Source organism: Colobus angolensis, unplaced genomic scaffold, assembly GCF_000951035.1.
Source record: "Colobus angolensis palliatus isolate OR3802 unplaced genomic scaffold, Cang.pa_1.0 Scaffold11, whole genome shotgun sequence".
NCBI classification, from domain to species: Eukaryota; Metazoa; Chordata; class Mammalia; order Primates; family Cercopithecidae; genus Colobus; species Colobus angolensis.
The window spans coordinates 18,435,751-18,460,487 of NW_012112030.1; the positions used below are offsets into that span (position 1 = coordinate 18,435,751).

General features: G+C 38.2%; 1 protein-coding gene across 6 annotated transcripts in view; it reads right to left on the minus strand.

The window, feature by feature from the left end:
* Positions 1-23,837, minus strand: part of C2CD5 (C2 calcium-dependent domain containing 5) — a 95,188-nt gene extending 71,351 nt beyond the window's left edge. For 5 of the 6 annotated variants that reach the window (XM_011955198.1, XM_011955206.1, XM_011955181.1 and 2 more), the window contains exons 1-7: positions 23,370-23,837; positions 23,111-23,229; positions 13,969-14,055; positions 5,938-6,109; positions 3,945-4,040; positions 2,805-2,960; positions 1,761-1,959 (exon numbers count right to left, since the gene is read on the minus strand). In XM_011955198.1, coding sequence (XP_011810588.1) covers positions 1,761-1,959; positions 2,805-2,960; positions 3,945-4,040; positions 5,938-6,109; positions 13,969-14,055; positions 23,111-23,200 — 800 coding nt within the window. In that variant the 5' untranslated portion in view covers positions 23,201-23,229; positions 23,370-23,837. The other variant, XM_011955219.1, reaches the window with a different exon arrangement.
* Between the last annotated feature and the right edge of the window lie 900 nt (positions 23,838-24,737).

The following is a 24,737-nucleotide window of genomic DNA, read 5'->3' on the forward strand; positions in this document are numbered from 1 at the left end:
AGGAGATATTTCAAATGGAATATAAAGCAAATTCATTCTTCAATTTATTTAAAACAATTATTTCATTTGCCAATGTGTTTCCAAATAAAATTAAGCAGTATGTAACACTGTGCTTCCTCTTATGAATAAAATTCAACCCAAATGACTAATAGCCAGCAGAAACAAAATGGCTAAACAAAAAGAATGCACTTAAGATGAAAATTTCATTTTAAAAAAGATTGTGAAAAAACATGCTTTTTCATACTATGATACCTTTCTATTCAACCCCTCCTGACTACTGCTGAACTGCGGAACGTTTTAGGTTTCCTGACTATACAACTCTGACTACCTGATTATCTAGGACAGGAGTCCACAAACTACAGACCGCAGGCCGAATGTGTCCTGCCATCTGTTTTGTAAGTAAGTTTTATTTGAGCACAGCCACACTGTATTCATTTGCATACTGTTTATGTTTGCTTTTGTGCTACAATGGCAGTTATGAAGCAACATTGGCAAAAATTGAATTATTTACCTGTACATTTTCATTCACAGACAAAGTTTGCCAACCCTAGACTTAGAAGAATCTCTAGATGAGTGGTCTTCAACCAAAGTTCTAAAGGCATTTAGGATGGAACAAATCTTCGTTGTATAGGGTTGTCCCTTGCTTTGCAGAATAGTCAGCCTCTCTAGTCCCCAACAGGACCTAGCCCCCTAATCATTATGACAGAAAAATCGTGTTCCAAACATTCGGTATTGACAGTCACCACCATCATCATGCTGAAAATCTCTGCCTCTGACACAATGATGACACACACAGGCCAAATCAAGTCAACAGAAGTGTTTTGCAGGATCACACATAGATTTTCTAAAATGTATGACTCTAAATTTATTTAGATTAGGGACCAGCAAACTCCTTTTTTTGTAAATAAAGACAAGAGATCATATGGGCAGATCCTAAAATATTGGCCTTTCCCAAAAAAAGTTTGTCAACCTTGGCTTTACAGGCAGTAGTATACTCTATTTAATTACACTTGGTTAGTTTATTCATATAAACTCCCTTGCCTCTAGACATTTGAGTTTAAGACTTCCACACAAATCAATTTTTCCTGCTTTATATAGCATGTGGCCATTAATAAGTATAATCAGATTATCTGGTAGAGGGTTTTAAGCATTCCTCAGAAAATAAAATGCCACAGAATGCATGAATATTCATTTTATGCTTCATATATGCAGTGTCTAAATATCTGGAATGTTTAATTTTATATTACTTAATTTGTTTCATAGTAAGATGGTATAGGCTGGGCATGGTGGCTCACACTTGTAAATCCCAGCATTTTGGGAGTTCAAGGCAAATAGATCAGGAGTTTGAGACCAGCCTGGGCAACATGGCAAAATCCCATCTCTACTAAAAATACAAAAATTAGCTGGGCATGCGGGCATGCCCCTGTAGTCCCAGCTACTCAGGAGGCTGAGGTGGGAGGATCCCCTGAGCCTGGAAGGTCAAGGACGCAGTGAGCCAAGACCGTGCCACTGAACTCCAGCCTGGGCAACAGAGCAAGACCCTGTCTCAAAAAATAAAAATACAAATAAATAAGATGGTATAAATAAAATATTAGGAATATTTAAATATTTTTAAGTTTTAAATTTTGACAGTCATTGTCAATAAAAATCATCACAGAGAAAATGTTGAACCACCCCACTAAAATGTTTCAAATCAAATGAAAAAGCATAGATAAAAGATAAAAATCTTAGCAAGAACAATTTCATTGATTCATACTTACTCCTTCATTTCTTTGGATGGGGAATTACATGCAGGAAGGAATGCTGCTGGGCTACTTAATTTATCCAGAGTACACGCCGTTCCTATGGCTCTCACCACTAACCCAGACTCGCCCTCCAGATCGAAACACTGTAAGTACCCCACAACTGCATTTCCTCTCATTTCAAGTACTTTCAAGCCAATCTTCCTCTGCAGTTCACCTACAAAAAATGGGAAATCTCATTCTTGCTTCTCTTTACATTACATACTATAAGATTGGATACGGTAGTGGTAAAAAAAAAAAAAAAAAGTCCAAGAAAATCACAGATTTTCAGAACTTGAAGGAAACTTAAAAGATAATCTGGTTTAACTTTTACGGAATACAGAACATAATTCTATTACAATACAGCATAATTATAAAATATAATATATACTTATACAGCACAAATACATAGAATAAAAACAAATATACATATATACTATATGAATATAACATTGATACTTTGTGTGAAACATATGTATGCATATATATTCATGCATATACATATATAACTCTTAATATAAACTTTAAATAAAACAGTAAACGAGTTTTTCAAAGAAAAAATTTAAAAAGGGAAGGAGGTCAGAGTGGCAGGGAAAGTGGTCAAATGGGTAGAGGGAACTACAGTACCCAGGGAAGAACTGTGAAAAGGCAACATTTGAACAGAAAGTATAAGAGACAGAAGAAGGTGATTTGCTTAAGCTCTGACAAATAAATGGTAGAGGGAGGAAAACTAGAATCCAGGTTCCCATTCAGGGTTCCTTCCTGAATCCCCCTTGTTTAGCGCTCTTTCCACTACACTACCTCATCAACACAATTTCCTTTTACTACAAGCTTCTGATTTGCATTTCCACTTGTTAAAAGAGGGCAATGCAAGTGTGTTCAGGAAGGCTGGGTCGGGGAAGGCATTCAGTCACTGATAATTCATACCCTTCATTGTAAAAGTTGAGGTAGCCTGTCAAAGGAAAGTGAAAAATTTAAGAGAGTATTAAATCAGTCAGTAATAAAGTTATTTTTTTTAAATACCTGACATTAATGAAATGAGTCTCTGTCTGGCCTCATTTGATGCCCTTGGTGTGCGAATTCGATCAATCCACTGATATTCTGGGTCTTCATTGACCACAAGTTCTTCTACAAATCCATGAATTATCACAGCTCTATAGCACTTTGGAATAGATGTTGCTGTTAAAACAAATTATTGTGCTTCTGTTTATCAAAAGGTAAAACTCAATTTTTAAAAACTGTTCATCTCAGTTTTCTGACCTTTAGATACATCATACAAGAATATCTTTTACTGTAATATTCTCAATGTAATTATAATAATACTTCCAATCAGTCTTCTAAGATCTATTTCATTTTTAGAAATAATTATTTTCTTTCATGGAGTCTCGCACCTTTCTCATGTAAGCAAAGTAAATATAAACTGTATTTGTATAAATTGGAAAACAGCTATAGACGACCTTAAACAGAATTCAATACAAAGTTTAAAAAATCAAAATTTAAGTCAGCTAGCTAATTATTACATAAATAGGTAGAAAGCAGATAATGAATTTTTTTAAATCTTCAATTATTCAAAGCCCTTTGTGAAAGCACTTCTGTACACCACATAGCACAGTTGCAAAAATCAAACCACTACCTTTCTGACATAACCTGAGGAGTCAAGTTCAGATTCAAAAAGGAGAGAACCTGAATACATCTGTACCAAATTAGCCTCTTAAAATAAACATTAGTGCACTGAAGCTAAGTCAGCTAGTTAGGGATTTCAATCCTACTATTGCAAGCTGGCTGTGAGTCACCAAGATCTGCCCATTTCAGACCCATATATTTCATGGAGTTCCCTAGACCCAATAACCACAGAAGCCTGTGTATTTTGGGACAGCACCACAGTGCTTAGCCGTAGTGTTCTGCTCCTTTCTTTCACTGTCCTATACTACAGTAAAATGTCACTGGATTTTTCTACTAAAAATTTCTATAAATTTTCAAAAACTAGATACCATTTATACTCAAATCAGAACTACTGTAACTATTCTAGAAAATTAACAATTTTCTCTTTGGCATTAAAACCAAGTATATAGCCTTTCTACTTGCCTTCTGAAATGTTAACTTGATTTCTCATATTTAACAGTTATTACATTTCCTATTGAGTAATAGAATGTGTTTACTTACTGCAAAAGAATTTGACTCCACATGATGACTGCCTAAATCGATTTAAATCATTGAAGAGGTCTACTTTGACAACTACATTGATTTCCCCACGGATACCTATAAATTTAAAAAGAAAATCAAGTTTCTACCTTAAGAAAGTAATGTATAGTTAAATAATGAAGCAAATTAATGCTAAATAATGATTTAAATTTAAAATACAATGATTTAACTTACAATTTTTTGAACTTTACCATGGTGCAAACCATTCTGTTTTTCACTTTCAGTCCAGAATTCAATGAATTACATGAGATGTTCAATACTTTATTTAAAAAGTACTCTTTGTTTTAGTTGATTCTGTCCAACTGTCGGCTAATATAAGTGTTCTGTGCACATTTGAGATAGGCTAGGCTAAGCTACAATGTTTGGTTGATTAGATATATTAAATGCATTTTCAACTTAGGATGAATTTATCTGGATATAACCCCATCACAAATCAAGGTGCATCTGTAATGTGTTGATCCTAATAGTAATGGCAGCTTTGTGTTAGAAAGGAGTCCCATTTCAATTGATGATGATGTAATGATTATGGTGACAACATTTGCTGAGCAGTGAAAGAGGATGTACTAAATGCTTTACAGGTAGTATCTCAGAGTGGTCACATCAACCCAATAAGGTAGCATTATCCCCATTTTAAAAAGGAAGAAATTAATATTTAATAAAAATGAAGGAATTAACATAGTGTCAACAGCTGTTAAGTGGCAGATCCAGAATTAAAATTCAGATCTTTATGATCCTAGATTATATATTCTTAACAAGTAATGCAAGAATCTGACTTAAAACAAAAGAAGTTTTATTCATTTCAATGAATATAAGTTAAAGTAAGCTTACTAAAAAATTCCAAGCCAGGACTAGTGGCTCATGCCTGTAATGGGAAGCAAGGCAGGAGGACACCCTGGGCTCAGGGATTTGAGACCAGCCTGGACAACATAGCGAGAAAAAAATTAAGTAAATAAAAAATTCCAAGAATACGGGTTTTCAAAACATGCTCTGATAAATAAGAATGACCCAGCTCTTATCTCTAAACATTTACTAAATATTTTCATTTGACTGTCCTGACTTCATGTCAAATTCATACTTATGGTGGAAGACCTAAGAAAACTGACTCAATAATTTACCTACTAAAATATTAAGAAAGCAAATCTCAACACTCTGGGAAGCTGAGGCAGGCTTGAGCTCTGGAGTTAAGGCCAGCCTAGCCAATATGGCAAAACCGTGTCTCTACCAAAAAATTTAAAAATCAGCCAAGTGTCATGGCATGTGCCTGTAATCCCAACTGCCCAGAAGGTCCTGCTTCAGGCAACAAAAAACTTTTAAATAATTTGTAAGCACAAAAATCAGTATTAATCAGTTTGAAAATGTGTTTTAGAAACACAGTATCAACACTAGATCAGTTTTAAATCATGCATTTACTAACTATACGGTACAATAATTTAGCAAGCATTATCTCAAATTATGTTCAGAGAAGCAACAATTTTACTAACAATAATTTACTATTATTTGTTTATTTTTAAAAAGGCATCATCGTAAGATATACATATATACACACACACATATATACGTATATATGGTATATATGGTTTTTTTTTGCAACAGTTTCGCTCTTGTTGAACAGAACATAATCTCAGCTCACTGCAACCTCCGCCTCCCGGGTTCAAGCGATTCTCCTGCCTCAGCCTCCCAAGTAGCTGGGATTACAGGCATGCACCACCACGCCCAGCTAATTTTGTATTTTTAGTAGAGACAGGGTTTCTCCACATTGGCCAGGCTGATCTCAAACTCCCGACCTCGGGTGATCCACCCGCCTCAGCCTCCCAAAGTGCTGGGATTACAGGCATGAGCCACCACACCTAGCCTAAAGATACTTATTTTAAACCACCAAATATAGCACAAATGTCTTTAAAGACAAATAAAAAAGATTGATTGTTATTTTTAATACTTTCTTATTATTCCTTACCATGTATGGTGTCATAAATTGGAAACCATCCTGAGATGACTGTTGCAGCTTCACTATACAGTAAAGGATCAATATCAATGTACACTTTACCAATGGCATCATTTGCACTGTAAGTATCATGGTCAAGAACTGTGATCTGTAAAGGTTCATCTTGTAAGTCTTCATCATCCACCTGAAAGTATACCTTAAAATTAAATCTCACATAGTTTTTAAATCTTAATTACCACAAATGTACACCTATATCAAATGAAAAGGATGACCATCTGCAAATAAAATCTTGCAGATTTCTAAGCACCAAAGTAGAGAAAAGAATTAACACACAAAAAGTTATAGCTCCTTTTCCTACACAATATCCCATCTTTCTAAAGAAAAAAAGTTTATCTCTCAGCACAAGAGTGGGATGACTAACAACAAAAAAAGTTATATCTCAATTTTTGTACATATCATTCTGTGTTTTACAACTTTGCCTATGATATACAGCAAAAGTGCCTAAGGAATGTCATATTAGAGTTCATGTAGTATCTATAGAGAGAAGAATGCTAATTGAGTACAATGACACCACAATTTCTAAGGGTGATTTCAAAGAACAAAACCATAAGGAAAACTAACATTATGTGTAAGAAACTAACATTATGTGTAAATTATGTGTAGTTACACATAACTAACATTATGTGTAACAAATTCACAAATTAAGTAAGTTCACAAATTAAGTTCATGATATAAACGTTTACCCTCTTCCCTTTTATTTAGTCATTATCGAGTTATTATCATATGCCAAACACTGTGCCCAACGGAGGGATTTACAATGGAGAACAGTGCAAAACGATTTCTCCCTCATGGAAGACACATTCACTATTTTGGCTGCCACCGTCTGGATATCATGCCACTATCTAATTTGCCAGCCCCCTTCATCAAATATAGTGGCCAGAAGGGAACATATTATGGACAGTATTAAGCCTGGGACAGAATGCAAAAGGATTATTATTTACTATAATAAGAAAATTATACTTTTAAAATGCAGTCTATGGATGTTTTTCTTTACATCAGCATACTATATTATTGAGTCTGTGGTTGGCTAAAATCTCTGTATCACTCTTACATATGCTTTGGTCAAGTGATAACTCTACAACCCGTATACTTTGGTTGGTTTTTTAAACTTGGATATAAAACATTATGCCTTTCCCTATCCCCTATTTAATTTCTTGTTGATGTTAAGCTAATAATCCAGCCTCTGAAGATTCTTTTAAGAATTAAAGTACATTAAGGAATTACTGATATCATTAGTGTGATAATGTGATAAGGTTTTATTTATTTATAAGGGGTCCTTCTTTATAAGAGGTATATAATTTGGAATTTATAGATGAAATCATATAACATCTCAAATTTGCCTTAAAATATCCCCCCCAGAAGGAAAACTGGGGTGGGCGGGAGTTAAAAAGATGAAACAAGAACAGTAAAATGTAGACAGCTGTTAAAGGTGGGTGAGGTTCAATATACTAATCTACCTTTATGCATGCTTGAAATTTTCCATAATGAAATGTTAAAATAAAATGATCATTTTGAATCCCAACCCATTCTGAATCATCTGTCATCCAAAGGCATTCTCTCCAGTACTATTCTGTTATGTATACATTTAATAAAAGAGAAAGAATCATAAAACAAACCATTAACCATTACTCCAAGACATTTCCCCCAATTTCTAACTCCTGTTAGAATAAAATACTGTTAGAATTAAAAATACTCTCTGTATATACTTATTTAACCACCTGTACATTCACCCCTGAGTATTATCATTTTTTCTCATGGTACACTAAGGTATCCCTTCCCTGACATTAGGGGGCGCTATACTAACAACTAAGTGACTAAATATAGCTTGTGATACATACATAGATAGCTAATAATATGACTAATATGAATAGGGAAATTCAAGAATTAATTATAATGAAGTAATTAAGAATATTTAGTAGAGTAAATGGAGCCTATCTGGAATCCCAAAATATTATAAATTAGGACTTTCTGAGAGATGTTTTAAATGTTTAAATTAGCAATATGCACTGCTAAAATACTGCATTTCTTAGCCTCCCTTGCAACTAAATGTGATACAAGCATAAATCATTACATAGAGTTTGGTAGGGAGGGTGCAAACTTGTTAAAGAAGGCTTGCTCATCTGAAAGTGTTATGTTAACTCATCAGCTCCTCCTCTTGGACTCCCCTTCACTCTAGCTCCTTCTGCCAGCCTGGAACACTCATGTGCTCACTGGAACTCCAGGTGCTAAACTGGAGCCAAAAGGACCTTGAATCATTTTAAGAGAAGCCACAGGCTATGTATAGATGACAGAGTCCGAAATGACTGCATGGAGCAACCATACTACCCTTACACTGCCTAGTACAACATTCCTTTCATGTAAGATAAAAACATCTATTTTGCTTAAGACATTTATTTGAGCACTATATATATATATACATATATCCACACAACTGTATATACATATATACACACAACTGTATATATATACTATATATAAACACAGTTGTGTATATATAACTGTATATATATACACAGTTACATATATAGTTGCATATATATAACTGTATATATACAACTGTATATACACAACTGTATATCTACACTGTATATATATACACTATACACACACAACTGTGTATATATATAAACTGTATATATACACAACTGTGTGTATATATATAGATATACAACTGAATATATATATATAAAAAACTGAATGCAATTAACAACTGATAAACAGGGTTTTAAAAAGGATTTAAAAAGTACTACATAATCAATGTTAACTGTAAACACAAAGTTTTAAATACATTTTTCACAGCATATACATTATTCAGGAAGACTAGTCAAAACAGTAACTTACTAAATGTCTTTTTTTTTTTTAAGATGGAGTCTCACTCTGTCACCCAGGCTGGAGTGCAACGGTGTGATCTTGACTCACTGCAACCTCTGCCTCCCAGGTTCAGGCGATTCTCAGGCCTCAGCCTCCCACATAGCTGGGATTACAGATGCGCACCACCACACCCGGCTAATTTTTGTATTTTAGTAGAGACGGGGTTTCACCATGTTGCCCAGGTTGGACTTGAACTCTGGATCTCAGGTGATCCACCTGCCTCGGCTTCCCAAAGTGCAGAGATTAGGCGTGAGCTACTGCACCCAACCACTAACTTACTAAATTTTAAGGGAACTGCCTGGTAAATCCCTTATTTCAGAAAATAAATATATTATTTTTCATATTGTTAAGTAAGCTGCTTGAGTACTCATTAGCTTTAAAAAATATCATTTATTACCATCATCATTAAAATGAAATATCACTTTTTTAATATTTCCTAGTATCATGAAAATTACTCCGACACATGAAGCTTGCCTTTTCCCACCATTCCAATTAACAATGTAATTAAAACTATTTGTTTTTAACCATTTCTAGGTTATAGTTGGGGGAAAGGCCATCAAAATAAACTATATAAACATTCCAGTGTTTTGCTTGGGTAATGAAGATAGACTCTGTAATTCTAATTCCATCTGAAATCATGTAAGGAAGGTACTCTGATTATTTTTTGACTCATATATTCCACACCTTTATTTTAATAATGTAGTTTAAAATGTCACAATAGACTGAATATATGTGCAACAGGTCTTTCAAAATACATAGTGGCATTTTAGAAAAAGCTAAAAGAAAAATCTGTACATATACATAAAAGAAAATGAGAAGAAAATCAAAATATTTCATGATGAAAATATCAACTAAAAGTATAAACTTGTAGGACTCTCACTTCCTGATTTCAAAACTCACTACAAAGCTATAGTAATCAAAACAATATGGTAACAGTATAAAGACAGACATATAGACCAGTGGAATGGAATTGAGAGTCCAGAAATAAATCCTCACATCTATGTCCAACTAATTTTTTTTAACTTGCCTCAAAGGTAAAGTCCTAAAAAATTTACTGACCTCCAGTTCAATGTTCTAGCAGATAACATGGAAGTACAGTTTAAAAGAGGAGGAGTTTACAGAAACCAGGAATTATCTTCCTTAGCGAGATCCATCTGCTTGAAAACCTTTCGGTGAAAGCTACTAGGAGGTTAAGAATAACAGTTTCTATAACTGAGTCCTTTTGGTAGAAGACTGAGACATAGCCAAGCTACTCTGATGAGGTAGTAATTTTGAGAAACACAGTTATATTTCACAGAGTAATAAATAAAAGCTGTCACTGCCCATAAATGCTCTGAGTCTACAGATGAGGTACACCTTTCTTATACAAACTGAGATTAAGTTTGGTAACAAAATCTTTTCAAACTGCAGTTCTATTTTTTTTAGCACACCTACGCCACTCAGACTAATTAAACTATACATTAACGAAAGAACAGAAGATATACCCCAAAACGCTAATATTCAAACCCACTTTCTGCCAAACGCTGAATGCCTATCCAAAATGCTGAGTGATTTAAAAATATTATTCCCGAGCCGCGAATGGTAGCTCATGCCCGTAATCCCAGCACTTTGGGAGGTTGAGGCGGGTAGATCACCTGAGGTCGTGAGTTTGAGAACAGCCTAACCAACATGGAGAAACCCCGTCTCTACTAAAAATACAAAATTAGCAGGATGTGGTGGCACATGAGTGTTAATTCCAGCTACTCGAGAGGCTGAGGAAGGAGAATCGCTTGAACCCGGGAGGCAGAGGTTGCAGTGAGCCAAGATCGCACCATTGCCCTCCAGCCTGGGCAACAAGAGGGAAATTCCATCTCAAAAAAAAAATATATATATATACACACACACACACACACACACACACACACACACGTCTCCTTTTTTTTGACTAGTGCAACTCATATTAACATACAACATGCTTCATAACCACCTCTATGCTACTCTGGAAAGGATTCACGTTTGAAAAAAACAGAGGCTCCAAATGGTAAGGCTGTCTGAGGTCATCTGCAAATTAGCAGGCACCAGAAATAGAATGTGTTTTCTCTTAATCCAGACCTTTAAGCTTTTCCAATAGAGGGCTGCTACACAGTATCCCAACCACTACAGAATCTGCCTTCCAACACTAAAAGAAAGATCACGGTACTAATATAAACCATAAGCAAAGCAGTGCCTAAACATCCTAGTGTTATTTCTTCCATCTTCAGGTATGAGTTTGGCAGGTTCCCCAGCATGATCAAAGCGTCTTTCAAGCAACCCAATACTTTCCTTCCCTTGTTCTCTTTCACTGAAGAATGACACCTTACTCTGCAAGAGCTCAACTTTACCCAGGCTCCATAATGGTTATGAAAGAGGCCTCAGAAAAGGCACAGCAGCCACAGTGCTGTCCAGTATAAGGGCTGGCATGAAATAGCAGGGGAGGAAAAACCAAATTGGTCCTCACAAGGTTCTTAAGTAGTCCAAAGAAAATTCCAAAGAAGAAAATTTCTCTTGCAGCTGAGAGGTGAAGGAAGTGGTTATCAGAGAAATGGGCAATGTGTGTAGTAAATATTCACTGAGAGCCTATTACATGCTGTTCTAGGGGTTGAGGATATAGCAGTGAAGAAGAATAAAAAAAGCAGGGAAAACACTGCTGGCACAGGGAACAATAACTGACAAGGATGTTTAATTAGGGAAGGGGAGTGGATAGAAAGGGAGAATGTAAGATGGAGGTGTGGTGGTCTGGTAATAGCTTTGGAGTCAGGCCGACTTCGGTTTGAATCCTTACTCTACCACTTAGCTAGCTCTGGGTTGGACTTCTGAGTCATCTTAAAATAAAAAGTGCCGGCTGGGCGTGGTGGCTCACACCTGTAAACTCAGTGCCTTGGGGGACCGAGGCAGGTGGATCACGAGGTCAGGAGATTAAGACCATCCTGGCTAGCACAGTGAAACCCTGTCTCTACTAAAAAACACAAAAAATTAGCCGGGCGTGGTGGCAGGTGCCTGTAGTCCCAGCTGCTTGGGAGGCTGAGGCAGGAGAATGGTGTGAATCTGGAAGGCAGAGCTTGCAGTGAGCCGAGATCACGCCACTGCGCTCCAGCCTGGGTGACAGGGTGAGACTCCATCTCAAAAATAAATAAGTAAATAAAGGTGCCTTCGTGGCACTGTGAGAATTGAATGAGGTTAACACATGTAAAGCACTTCACCAGTGCCTGAGCTATAATAAGCAGTCTGTAAGTGAGAATTTATCTCCTTTTGTATGTCACCTTGTTGATCCCAAAGCCTAGTAAAGTCCCTATAATCTCTTGGAGGATTGGGGCATGCTGACAGACCAAATCAATACATGAAAAAATAAACAGATACAGAGAGAAAGAGGGCAGAAACTGCAGGGAGGTGGCTGGGTGCAACATAAAACAGACATTCTAACAGTAACACAATGGACTTCCTAAGAAGAGCACAAGAGGAGAACATGAGTGATAGGGATCTCTACATTGAAGTGTCTCAAGGAAGGAAGCACAAGTGGGAAGATGGGAGGAATGAAAAGAGACCTGGGTGAGGACATGGGAGGCTCCCCTTTTGGAGAAATCCCCTCAGATCACCAGGCCATGAGCCATTTGAACATAACCAACTCCTGTCTCTGTGTGGACTACCAATCAATGGGAAAAGCACAGTCTCTTCAACAAATGTGCCCAAACAACTGAATTTCTACATGTATGAATTTCGACATACACGAATGAAGTTGGGGCCAGGCGTAGTGGCTAACACCTGTAATCCTAGCACTTTGGAAGGCCAAGGCAGGCAGATCACTTCAGGTCAGGAGTTCAAGACCAGCCGGGCCAAAAGGGTGAAACCCCGTCTCTACTAAAAACACAAAAAAATTAGCCAGGCATGATGGCACATGCCTGTAATTCCAGCTACTAGGGAGGCTGAGGCAGGAGAATCACCCGAACCTAGCAGGTGGAGGTTGCAGTGAGCCAAGATCACGCTACTACACTCCAGCCTGGGCAACAGAGCAAGACTCTATCTTTAAAAAAAAAGGAATGAAGCTGGCCTCTTACCGCACACCATTATAAAAAGTAACTCCAAATGAATCCATGACCTATATATAAAAACTAAAACCATAAAACTCTTACAAAAACCAGAGGGGTAATCTTCATGACTTTAGAGTTGACAATGGATTCTTTCATTTCACACCAAAACAAAAATAAATATATTGGACTTCATCAAAATTAAAAACTTCTGTGCATCAAAGAAAATTATCAAGAAAGTAAAAAGACAACCTACTGAATGAGTGAAAAAATTTGCAAATTATATATCTGATCATAAGTTAACATTCAGAATATACAAAGAACTTTTACAACTCAACAACAAAAATAACTCAATTAGAAAATAAAATGTGGCATACATATACAATGGGATATTATTCAGCCATAAGAAGGAATAAAATCCTGATACATGTTACAGTGTGGATGAACCCTGAAAACATTATGCTGAGTAAAAGAAAGCAGATACAATAGGACAAGTATTATATGATTCCATTTATATGAAATATCTAGCATAAGCAAATTCAAAGAAACAGAAAGTAGATTAGAGGTTACCAGAGTCTAGGGAGAGGAGGGAATGGGAAGTTATTGGTTAGTGGGTGTACAATTTCCATTTACGGCAAAGAAAAGTTCTGGAAATAGTGGTGACGGTAGCAAAACACTGTGAATGTAATTAATGCTACCAAGCTGTACACTTACAAATGATTTAAATGGCAATATTCACAATATATAGTACTACAATTTTTAAAACTTTATTTTAATCCATATATTATTCTTAAGTAATTTTTGGTATATGCTAAAATTTAGAGAAAACTACAATAATAATAATAATATAATATATTTGAGGGCTACTTTTGTTCATGTGTTATTATATACTATATTTTCTTAAATGTAATATAACATTTTTAGACTCAATATTCCTAGGTAAGCAGAAAAGAAAATATTTTTATGACGCAGAAATACTACTGTGCCTGAAATAAAAGGTTCTCATTATTCGTAAGGGAAAAGAGTCACCTCAAAAAAATACACTCAAAAATGCTGACATTTAAAAACTTACCTCAAATTTAAACCACTCCGAGTTCCACTGAGGGTTGAGTGACTTAAGGTACACATCTGTTTTAAAGGTGGTATTACCAAATTTTACCTAAAAACGAATAAGAAATTATTCACATATAAATATCAAAAATGTGAATAAAAGTAAATGTTAATGTCAGCCAACCAATAGAAGGATTAACCATAAAGGGGACAAAAGACTATTATCCTCTGAGACAAAGGGAAGAAAGTACAGATGGATCCAGGCAAGCTTGTAGACTATACCCACAAGAAGGGATTACCCATGTTCTGCTTGACCAGCTCCACACATCACAAAGAACTAACTTCTCCCATTTCTAAAGAGCACGTACAGAGCAAGAAAAGATCAACAACCCAATAGAAAAAATAGGCAAAGGATATGATCAGATAAGTCACAGTAATGGAAATACAGCTGTCTTTAACCACATCAAAAGATGATCAACCTCATTCACACCAAGAGAAATACAAACTAAAATATTTTTACTTATCAGGCTGGCAAAGATCAAAAGGTTTGAACACAGAATTCGTGAGGTACTGTCCTACTTTGCTGGTAGGAGTGTAGAAAAATCTCTACAGAGAACAACTTGACAACATATATCAAAATTTTAAATGCCTTAAATCCCTTTTAAGCTAGCAATTCTATTTCTTAGAATTTATCCCACAGAGGTACACAATGGCATATATCAGCAGCATTACTGTAGCAAAAGCTTGGAAACAAGCTAAATATCTATTAATGTGGAAATAATTAAATTTATGGTAAAGCAACACAATGTAGCACTAAATAGAATAAAGCAGTTCTCCATGCACTGGTAAGGAACAACTTCCAAAATACATCTTTCTCCTGCAGATATATGGCATTCTTCAGCAAAAAAAAAAAAAAAAAAGACAGAATTTATATAATAGGTATATGTCTATATATGTGCACATTATTTCTAGAAGTATATACAAGAAATAGTAACAGTGGTCACTAGAAAGAGCAGAGGAAAGGCTGGGAGAGAGAAGCTGACTCACTTTGTACCTTTTGAATTTTGAACCATGCATGATACTACCTATTTTAAATGCATTATTTTAAAATTCAAAAGCATCAAAAATTAAAATTCAAATGGCAATAACTTTATGTTCATTCAAATTGCACAATCCTAGATTTGCTTCCAGGAATTTTAACCTACAGAAGTACTTTCACATAAGCCCTCCCCACCAAAAATATAGTCATTCAGCAGGAAAGTGACTGAATAAATCATGTGTCCCTGTAAAGAATGGAGTCGATTATACATACTGTCATGAGAAGATATTAATTACACAATAACTGAAAAAACAAGTAGCAGAATATATAAAGTAGGATTATATTTGTTTCTAAAAATGCAATAGAGATATACAAGTATTTTTTTAATGGGATGAAGAATAGATTAACATAAACCAAAGAACTGACAGCAATTATCTCTGTAGAAGGGATTGATAGGGTGTAGGGAATACAGTACAGTGCTTTAAGAAGAAAGTAAGGGGTTTTCAAGTTATATTTGAGTGTTTGAATCTTTTTTAATGGGGAGCATTCAAGTATTACTTGCATAATTTTTTAAATCACAACAATAGAGAAATGAAACTTAATAAGGAAAATCTTAGGAAGAATAGAGGTTCTTGCTTAATTACTAATTTAATTTTCATTCCATTTCAATATTCAAGGCATGATGGAAATATTTATTGTCTAATTTATCTACAGTTGCTTTATATGAAGTAAAATACTGTTAGGATTTATAAAAACATTCAAAATCATTCAAAAGCCAAATATACTTAAGGGTTTTGGCTCAACTGCCAAAAGTAGCACATGATTTTTTAAGTGACAAATTTAAAGCACTCTACAGTTTTGTCCCACTATAACAGTTTTGCTATACTGTGCCTTTTTGTTGTTGTGCAACTGTTCATTCTAAATAAAGATCTGATAGTCCACAAACCGCATTAAACAAACAAAAAAGACTTTAGAAAAAAGGAAAAGGCATCAGCCAGGCAGGGTGGCACGTGCCTGCAGTCCCAGCTACTCAGGAAGCTAAGGCAAGAGGACTGCTTGAAGTCAGGAGTTCAAGGCTGCTGCATTCAGGCCTGAGTGACAGAGCAAGATCCAGTCTCTCAAACAAGTAAACAAATAAAGGATAAGAAACAAAAAGAAAAAGGCTGGAGTGTGTATTTTGCCAACATTGGATGATTTCCATTCTAGCACAGGAGAATCTCGGTTCGCTTAGTCTTATTTAATTAAAAGGACATTTTATTACTCAGCAATTAAATGAATGCCTTATAACTTTGTTAAAGAACATCAGGGATTTTAATGGAGATCCCCCCCAGTAAAGTAAAGCATTCTCTTTACCTACTCATTAGCTAAATTACCTTGAGAAAGTTATTAATCTGTTATTTAAATTGGCTTCTTCTTCTGAAAAGTGGGACTGTTAAGTGAGCATTACATGATATAACGCATGTAGAGACCTAGCAAAATGTATGTACGTAGGAAATATTCATTAAATATTTATTTTCCTCTCCCTGTTCCCTCAAAGGTTCCTAGAAAAACACAAGATGACAATGCAGTTTAGCCAAACAATTGGTAACACACATTAATATTGAGATATATTTCCATTAATACTTCCCTTATACAGAACCCCATCTTACTATAGAGATTCCTGCACGACTAATCATCTTTAAGTATTACTTGATCTTCGCTGGGTCCCTACACTCCTGACATCATATATAGTGGAAATTCTCTCAATCAATGCAACCAGGACCAATACTTGATCAGTTAATCAAATAACTTGGTTAAATTAGAGGATCACTAAAAATTATACAAACTGTAAACATTTTAAGATAAAACATATAAACAAACATTCATTCCCGTTTTTTAATTTAAGGCTAAGACTTCTTTGTGTAAAAGTCAACTGTTTAGTCATCTTTTTTGCATAAGCCACATTCATCTCTGATTTCTAGTTTGGGATGCTATAAAAAGCATGAACAAAGAATACTCTATTTTTTACAATCTTTTCTCCACCTAATTCAAGAATAATTTTTAGTGACCATTTTCATGTCTTTACATTCACTAATCCTCTATTTTTTATAATCTTTTCTCCACCTAATTCAAGAGCAATTTTTAGTGACCATTTCCATGTCTTTACATTCACTGATTTATATAAGCTTTAAATAAAATATAGTAACAAATACAGTTGACATAAGCAGATTTGGGAATAAACACAACTGCCTCTTGGTAAAGTATATCAGCCAATTGATGGGAGACTCCAGGCACACTAGAGTAGTCTTACCCAGAGGAGTATTTACGAATACGCTTTATGGAAGGAATGCAGAGCACTGAGGATTGCAATGAGTCAGTTAATGGAAGTTGTTAAGCGAGCTTCAACTGTATAGGCTTCTCCTCCTAATTTTTGGACTATTCAGTAATCTGTATCCCCCTTTCCTAGCCAGATTTCCCACTTCTATTCAACAAGAATCTTTCCAATTACATATGAATGAAATTCATTCAACTGAAATACAATTACATCGATACGTACCCTATTTCTTCTTCTGCTTTTATCAAGTTTGTCCTAGTCACCTGAAAATTTTTTCTTCCTTTTTCTCTCTTCCTTTGGAAATTTTACCGTCCTCCAGGCCCAGGATAAAGGTTTCTCATGACTAGCCCACGCTTCATTATCTCCCTCTTCTCTGAACTTAGTCTGTAGCAAGCATTTTTCCCTTTATCATATTGTAATCCTTCATTATCCCCCTTTTCCTGCATTAATTTTTCCCCTTTCTACGGGATTATTCCTATTAGCACACAAATAGGTTCTGTATCTTTTCATTTATTTCTTAAGTACTAAAACTACTTTTCAAATACCACACTATTTTTCCTCCCCCCTTCATAGCCATACATCTTGAAACAGTTGCCTATTCATGCTCTTTCTACTTCCTCACTTCCCATGTACTTTAATTGTCTTTAAATCACTACAGGATGGGATTCCATCCTCATCATGCCTCTTGTCACAACCCCCATGTTGTCCAATCCAATAATTTTTCTGTCTTCTTACTTGACCCCAGTGACATCTGACAGTTGAGCTTCCTCTTTAAAGAAACTTCCTCTCTTGCCTTCTAAGACATTATGTTCCCCATTTTTCTCCCACCCACTGGCTCACAATCTCAGTTTCCTTCCCCTAGTCCTCCTCCTCTAATAAACCTCTTAATATCAAGTTTTTTCAAGGATTCATCCTGTTTCTCTCCCTTCCCCTAAGTCACAGGTTTGCAAAAAAGACAGAACCAAATCCTAAAGAAGCTTTAGAAATTTCTAGCAGTGTTTTTGGGGAAAAAAGTAATTGCATTAAGTGGAAGGGCCAGAAATGCTAGGTATTCTTCAATGCAAGTGAGTTCCCAACAATGAAGACTTTTACCACGTCATGATTTTCAAATGTCTCACTAGACAATCACATGGGTAAGAAACCTACCTAGAAGGCTGGGTGCGGTGGCCCATGCCTGTAATCCCCGCACTTTGGGAGGCCAAGACGGGTGGATCACCTGAGGTCAGGTGTTCAAGACCAGTCTGTCCAACATGGTGAAACCCTGTCTCTACAAAAATACAAAAAATTAGCCAGGTGTGGTGGTGTACCGGTAGTCCTAGCTACTCAGGAGGCTGAGGCAGGAAGATCGCTTGAACCTGGGCGGCGGAGGTTACAGTGAGCTGAGACAGCGCCATTGCATTCCAACCTGGGCAACAAGAGCAAAGCTCTGTCTCAAAAAAAAAAAAAAGAGAGAGAGAGAAAAAAAAGAAACCTACCTAGAACTTCAGTTTTACAGATAAAAGTATTGCAATTGGGTTTCAATGTACATAATTGTCAAGAACTACAACCATCATGTAAATCAAGAGGCAACTCTGCTTTTTCCCATGAGTTGACTATTTTGAAAAATCAGATAACCAATGGCAATGAAGATCTGAGATGCCAAAACTACACAACTGTCTGACTGTGTTTGAGAGGCAGTCATATTCGTGTGATTTTCACATAGGCACTGCACTGCCCATTCCATGTCCTAGCTTTATTTTCTCCATATGTGGCATTTCTCAACATTCAGCAAACTGTCTTTCACTTACTTACCTTATTTATGAACTCTCTCCTCCCACTAAAATGTAAGTTCCATGACTCAAGTTTTTATAATTTATTGCTATAGCCCCAGCATCCAGTACAGTGTCTGATACATGCAAAGGTCAAATAAATATTCATTGATCCAGTATACTATATCTTTTACTTAATTACCTTATTTATGAACTCTCTTCTCCCACTAAAATGTAAGTTCTATGACTGAAGTTCTTTTAAATTTACTGCTATAGCCCTAGCATCCAGTAGTGTGTAATACATACAAAGGCTGAAGAAATATTCATTGATTCATCTGATTACCTTATGTTTTCTATTATGGTCATGAAAAAGTACTTCCATATTAATATAATAACAACAGGCCGGGCACAGTGGTTCACACATGTAATCTCAGCACTTTGGGAGACCCAAGCAGGTGGATCATCTGAGGTCTGGATCATCTGAGGTCAGGAGTTTGAGACCAGCCTGGCCAACATGGCAAAACCCCGTCTCTACTAAAAATACAAAACTTAGCAGGGCGTGGTGGCGAGCGCCTGTAATCCCAGCTACTCTGGAGGCTGAGGCAGGAGAATCACTTGAACCCAGGAGACGGAGGTTGCACTGAGCCAAGATCACACCACTGCACTCCAGCCTGGGTGAAAGAGCAAGACTCTGTCTCAAAAAAATAATAATGATAACAACAACAACAACTTCTATTTCTCTGTTATAGTTAGACCATGGTACTGATTTGTTTTTAATTGTAAGAATACACAGGATATATTAACTAAAAATATCATGCCAGGATAGAAAGGGTAGATTTCAAAATACCAGCTATCTAAAGGGAGTCCTGGGTCTCACAGTTGAGAAACACTGGCTTGTGTGCTCATTTTTACTCAGACCTTTTTTTTTTTAATGCCACAGTCATAAATCACTTCCTTAATATCTCCAATTAAAGGCCCTACAGACATCACAAACCTAACATGCTGAAATGGAAAATGATCCACCTCAATCTTTACCATCTCTATGGAGTTTCAGAAAACCCAATACTTCAGAAAGCTAGGAGTCATCTTTTAATCTATCTTCAAAATACACCTGGAATTCATCCACTTGTCTGCATTACCAAATCCATCACCTTGGCCCATATCACCTGTTATTTGAACTATTACAGAATCTCCTAACTGCCTGATTTCTACTCTTTCCCCTTCAATCCATTCTCCATATAACAACAGTGCTCATCTTAACAAGGGCTTTTCAATGAATTTAGGGTAAAATTCAAACTGTTAATCATGGCCTTAGTCCTTGCAAAACTGGCTCTTTGATTAACTCTCCAACTTTATCTTATACTACTCTTCCCTTCACTGACTACGTGCCAGCCACAGGCATCTTCCTTCACTTCCTAAAACACACCAAATCGCTACGTGAGATATCCGGGTTACCTTCTGTCCACCCACTCCCCTACGCACACAAATATGCTCCCTCAGCAGCAGGCTCCTTCTCATCCAGCAGATTCTGGGTTTGACACTTTTCTCAGGGGCCTCCCCTGATAACTCAACCTAAAGTAGGTGTTCCCTGTTGTTCTCTTTCTATTGTTCTCTTTCATGGCACCCATCCCAATCTGTAACTATATATTTAATAATTTATTTACCTTTTAAATAATTTATTTACCTTTTTATTTAAATAATTTTAAATAAATTTAAAATTTATTTACCTTATTTACCTTTAAATTTATCTGTCTCTCCCACTAAAATATAAGCTGCATTAAGAGCAGGAACCAAGTCTGTCTTACCATGTTTATCCATTGGCTAGACCAGTGACTAGCCTAGAGCCTGGCAAACAGCCGACACTCAATTTGTTCAAAGAAGGAAGTAGTAAGTAACCCATGAATCAGCCCCTTCATCACCAGCAAAATCCACCTAATTATCAAGCCCTGACAATTTTAACCTAAGAAATGTCCCACAAATCTTTCTGTTCAAATCCATTCCTATGCACATTCCCATATATTACCTGGATAATTTTACCACCTTCTTAACTGATCTCCCTGCCTCACTTCCCATCTGTCTAGTCCATCAATAGCATCCCCATTCAGGCCATCCTATAAAGAAACAAACTAATACAAACATGATCTTATTTTATTTCTGCTTTAAAAACTCCCCTGGCCAGGTGTGGTGGCTCAGGCCCATAATCCCAGCACTTTGGGAGGCTGAAGCGGGAGAGGCAGGAGGATGGCTTGAGGCCAGGAGTTGGAGGATGTAGTGAGCTGCATTCCAGCCTGGGCAACAGAATAAAACTTGTCTCTTTAAAAAAGAAAGAAAGGAAAAAAAAAAAAAGCTTCCTTATCCCTCCTTACAAATATTACAGTAAAGGAGGTTTTATAGAAAATAGGGCTTTCCAGCCTCATCCTTAACAAGCTCCACTACCCACATATCACATACCCTTTCCTCCAGACACATACCAGACTAAGGCAGTTTCCTGAACATACTATATATCCCATCCTATGACTTTGCCTTTGATGTTCCCTTTGCCGGGTAAAATCCTGGGTGTCCTTCAAGGCCCATTTCAAATGTCACTTTCACAGCAAGCCTTTCTCAACCTTCAGAGACAATTGTTTCCATATTCTTATACAATATTCATCACTTTGTCTGGTGAGGCTGTATTAGCAGAGCGGTTAAGAGAACAAACTGTCAGGCTATGGCGGTTTGCAAGCTATGTAACCTTAAGCAAATTATTCACCCTTCCTGGGCCTCAGTTACCTCAACCATAACATGGGACAATAACAATACTCCTATAGCAGGACTGCTGTGAAAACTAAGAATTTACAAGTACTTAGCACAGATCAGGCAATTATTATATTCAACACGTTACCCATTAATTATTAAATAGGCTGTGTGGGTCGATGTCTGAACTACCAGAAAGCAAACACTATGCTTTGGTTATTTGTGGATTCCTATTACCTAACATCTGGCACAACAGCACTCAAAAACTTTCTCCAATGAAGTGATTAAGAATCACCATGACAATGGGGAGGGGCAGTGAACTGCAATTATTAGGTTAGAGAACATTTAGGAAACACCAGGAATATTGAGATGAAATCTGGCTACATATTATGATATATCTATCCATCAACTCTAAGCACTAATAGCCCAAATGATTACTGCTCTAACGCTCTGGCTCATCACGCCAATTTTTATTACAATCTTTACTTGGCTTCTTTCAGACTCTGGGTTATTACCTTCCGGGCCCTAGGCCTTTACTAATTTGCATGACTTTTAAACTAATCATTAGACTTAAAAAGCAATTTTGCAATTTAAGTCCATGGCAATTAATTGACCTCCTACCTCAAGGCACTAAATTACTCTGAAACACCTCATCAGACCTACCAGTCTATGCAAGAGCAGGAAGTGTTGCAGTTGTGTTTTAGAACGTGCATCGAAAATTCACAAAATGTTAGGCACGTGGGACGCACTGTGGGACTCCAAGTGTCCATAAAGGGATTCATGCACCTTCTTAAACATGATGTCCACCACTCTGGCCATCCCTTCCAAGGGTGTGTGTTTGTGTGTGTGTGTGTGTGTGTGTGTGTGTGTGTGTGTGTGTTTCTGTGGCTGTGGGGTCACACTTTGAGATCTCCTGAGTGGCAGTCCTGACATCAGAGTCCTGACATCAGAGTCACCCCGGCATTCGTGTGTGTGTGTGTGTGTGTGTGTGTGTGTGTGTGTGTGTGTCGGTGGCTGCGCGGCCACGCCTTGGGATCTCCTGAGTGGCAGGTGGCCTGTTAACGGTCCTGACATCAGGGTCACCCCCGCATGCAGAACAAACAGTACGAGCCTCCCCGCGCAGCGGACTGTGCCGCGGACGCCTGCAAGCCGTGCACCCATCGCACGCACTGAAGTCTCGGCGGTCATCCCTCGTGAGACAGCTGGACAACCACGGCCGACGGGAGGGCAGTCGAGGGGGGAATAGGCTGAGGGGCTGGGGGCGAGGTGGGTAGATCCTTCACAGGGCTTGGCGCTCCCTGTGTTTTGAGGGGCAGGACCCCGCACCAACCTCCACGAAGGCATCAGTCAGGTCACTAGCACGGTCCATCACTGGCAAATGGCGCCCAGCCACGATTTTCACCTTCAGCTTCCCAGGCATGGTCTCGGTTTCGGCCTCTTCTTGGGCTCCTGCAGAAACAAACAAACGAGTCTGCGCCGAGCGCGAGGCCGGCGGGAGAGGGGCGGAGGCGCGCGGGGTAACTGACAGCGAAGGGGCGCGCGGGGGCGCGCGCGGGCGCTCGGTAGTCGCGCCGCAGGTCGCCACTCACTCTCGGAGGAGGAAGGGTTCTGTCCCACGCGGGTGCTGCGATCTCATTCCGGAGAGGCGGCCGGAGGAAGGGCTTTGATGGGTTCTTCTGCCCCGGCCCCACAGGGCTGGGACGAGAAGCAAAACCCAGTCAGCATTCCATCGAGCCTCTGCTGCCGATGCTTGTTTCTCTTCCCCCGCCCTCAAAAATGGCGGCTCTCGGGGCACTGAAGAAAGCATCGATCGTTCGGCGCTCTGCCCACTTGGCGGGGCGAAACTAAACTCGCCGAGGAAAGATAGGAGGGCGGGGCTGACTTTGAGAAAGCTGGAGGGCAGGGAAATGGGCCGAGTCCTGCATCATCCACCGAGTCGAGGCTGTGCATAGGTGCCGCGCTGCTTCCCTGGAGGGAAACGCTCCATCTTGCGGGCTGAAGCGCGAGTGCGGCTCTGTGACTTAGCTTCCGGCCGCGGCCTTCCCAGCTGCTAACGCGGCTTTTCGGATGGGCTGTGACAGATGGAGTAGCAGCGAAGACTGTTAGAAGAGCGTTTTCAGTCGGCCTTTAGTGACCCCTTTAGTGATTCGTAAAACCAAATTAGCTGGTTTCCACTTGGAAGGGGTACAGGTGCGTGTAGTGGTTTCAGTTTTCTATGAAATAAGAGTTAGATGGCGGGGCGCAGTGGCTCACGTCTGTAATCCCAGCACTTTGGGATGCGAGGCGGGCGGATCACCTGAGGTCAGGAGTTCCAGACCAGCCTGGACAACATGGCGAAACCCCGTCTCTACTAAAAATGCAAACATTATCTGGGGGTCATGGCAAGTGCCTCTAATTCCAGCTACTCAGGAAGCTGAGGCAGGAAAATCGCTTGAACCTGGGAGGCGGAGGTTGTAGTGAGCCGAGATCACTCCTCTGTCTCCAGAAAGAAAAGAAAGAGAGATACCAGGCACATCTTGAATAGTGAAATAAATATTATTTGGTGAAATTTTGTATTCAGTCATAGGCACTTGTATTGTTTACTGGGTCACAGATATTACTGTGGGCGGGGTGGGGGAGGTCACCTTGAAATCCACAGTCGCCTCCTGAAAAAAAGTTTCTGCTGGTGGGTGCGGTGGCTCAGACTTGTAATCCCAGCATTGTGGGAGGCTGAGGCAGGAGGATTGACTGAGGCCAGGAGTTAGAGACCAGCCTCATGGAGAAGGGGCACCATAGTAAGACCTCTTGGCTACAAGAAATGCAAAAATTAGCTGGGCCGGTGGCTCGTCTGTGGTCTTAGCTACCTAGGAAGCTGAGGTGGGAGAATCTGGGAGAATTGCTTGAGCTCAGCAGTTTGAGGCTGCAGTGAGCTGTCATCTCACCACTGCACCCCAACCTGGGCAACAGTGAAACCCTGT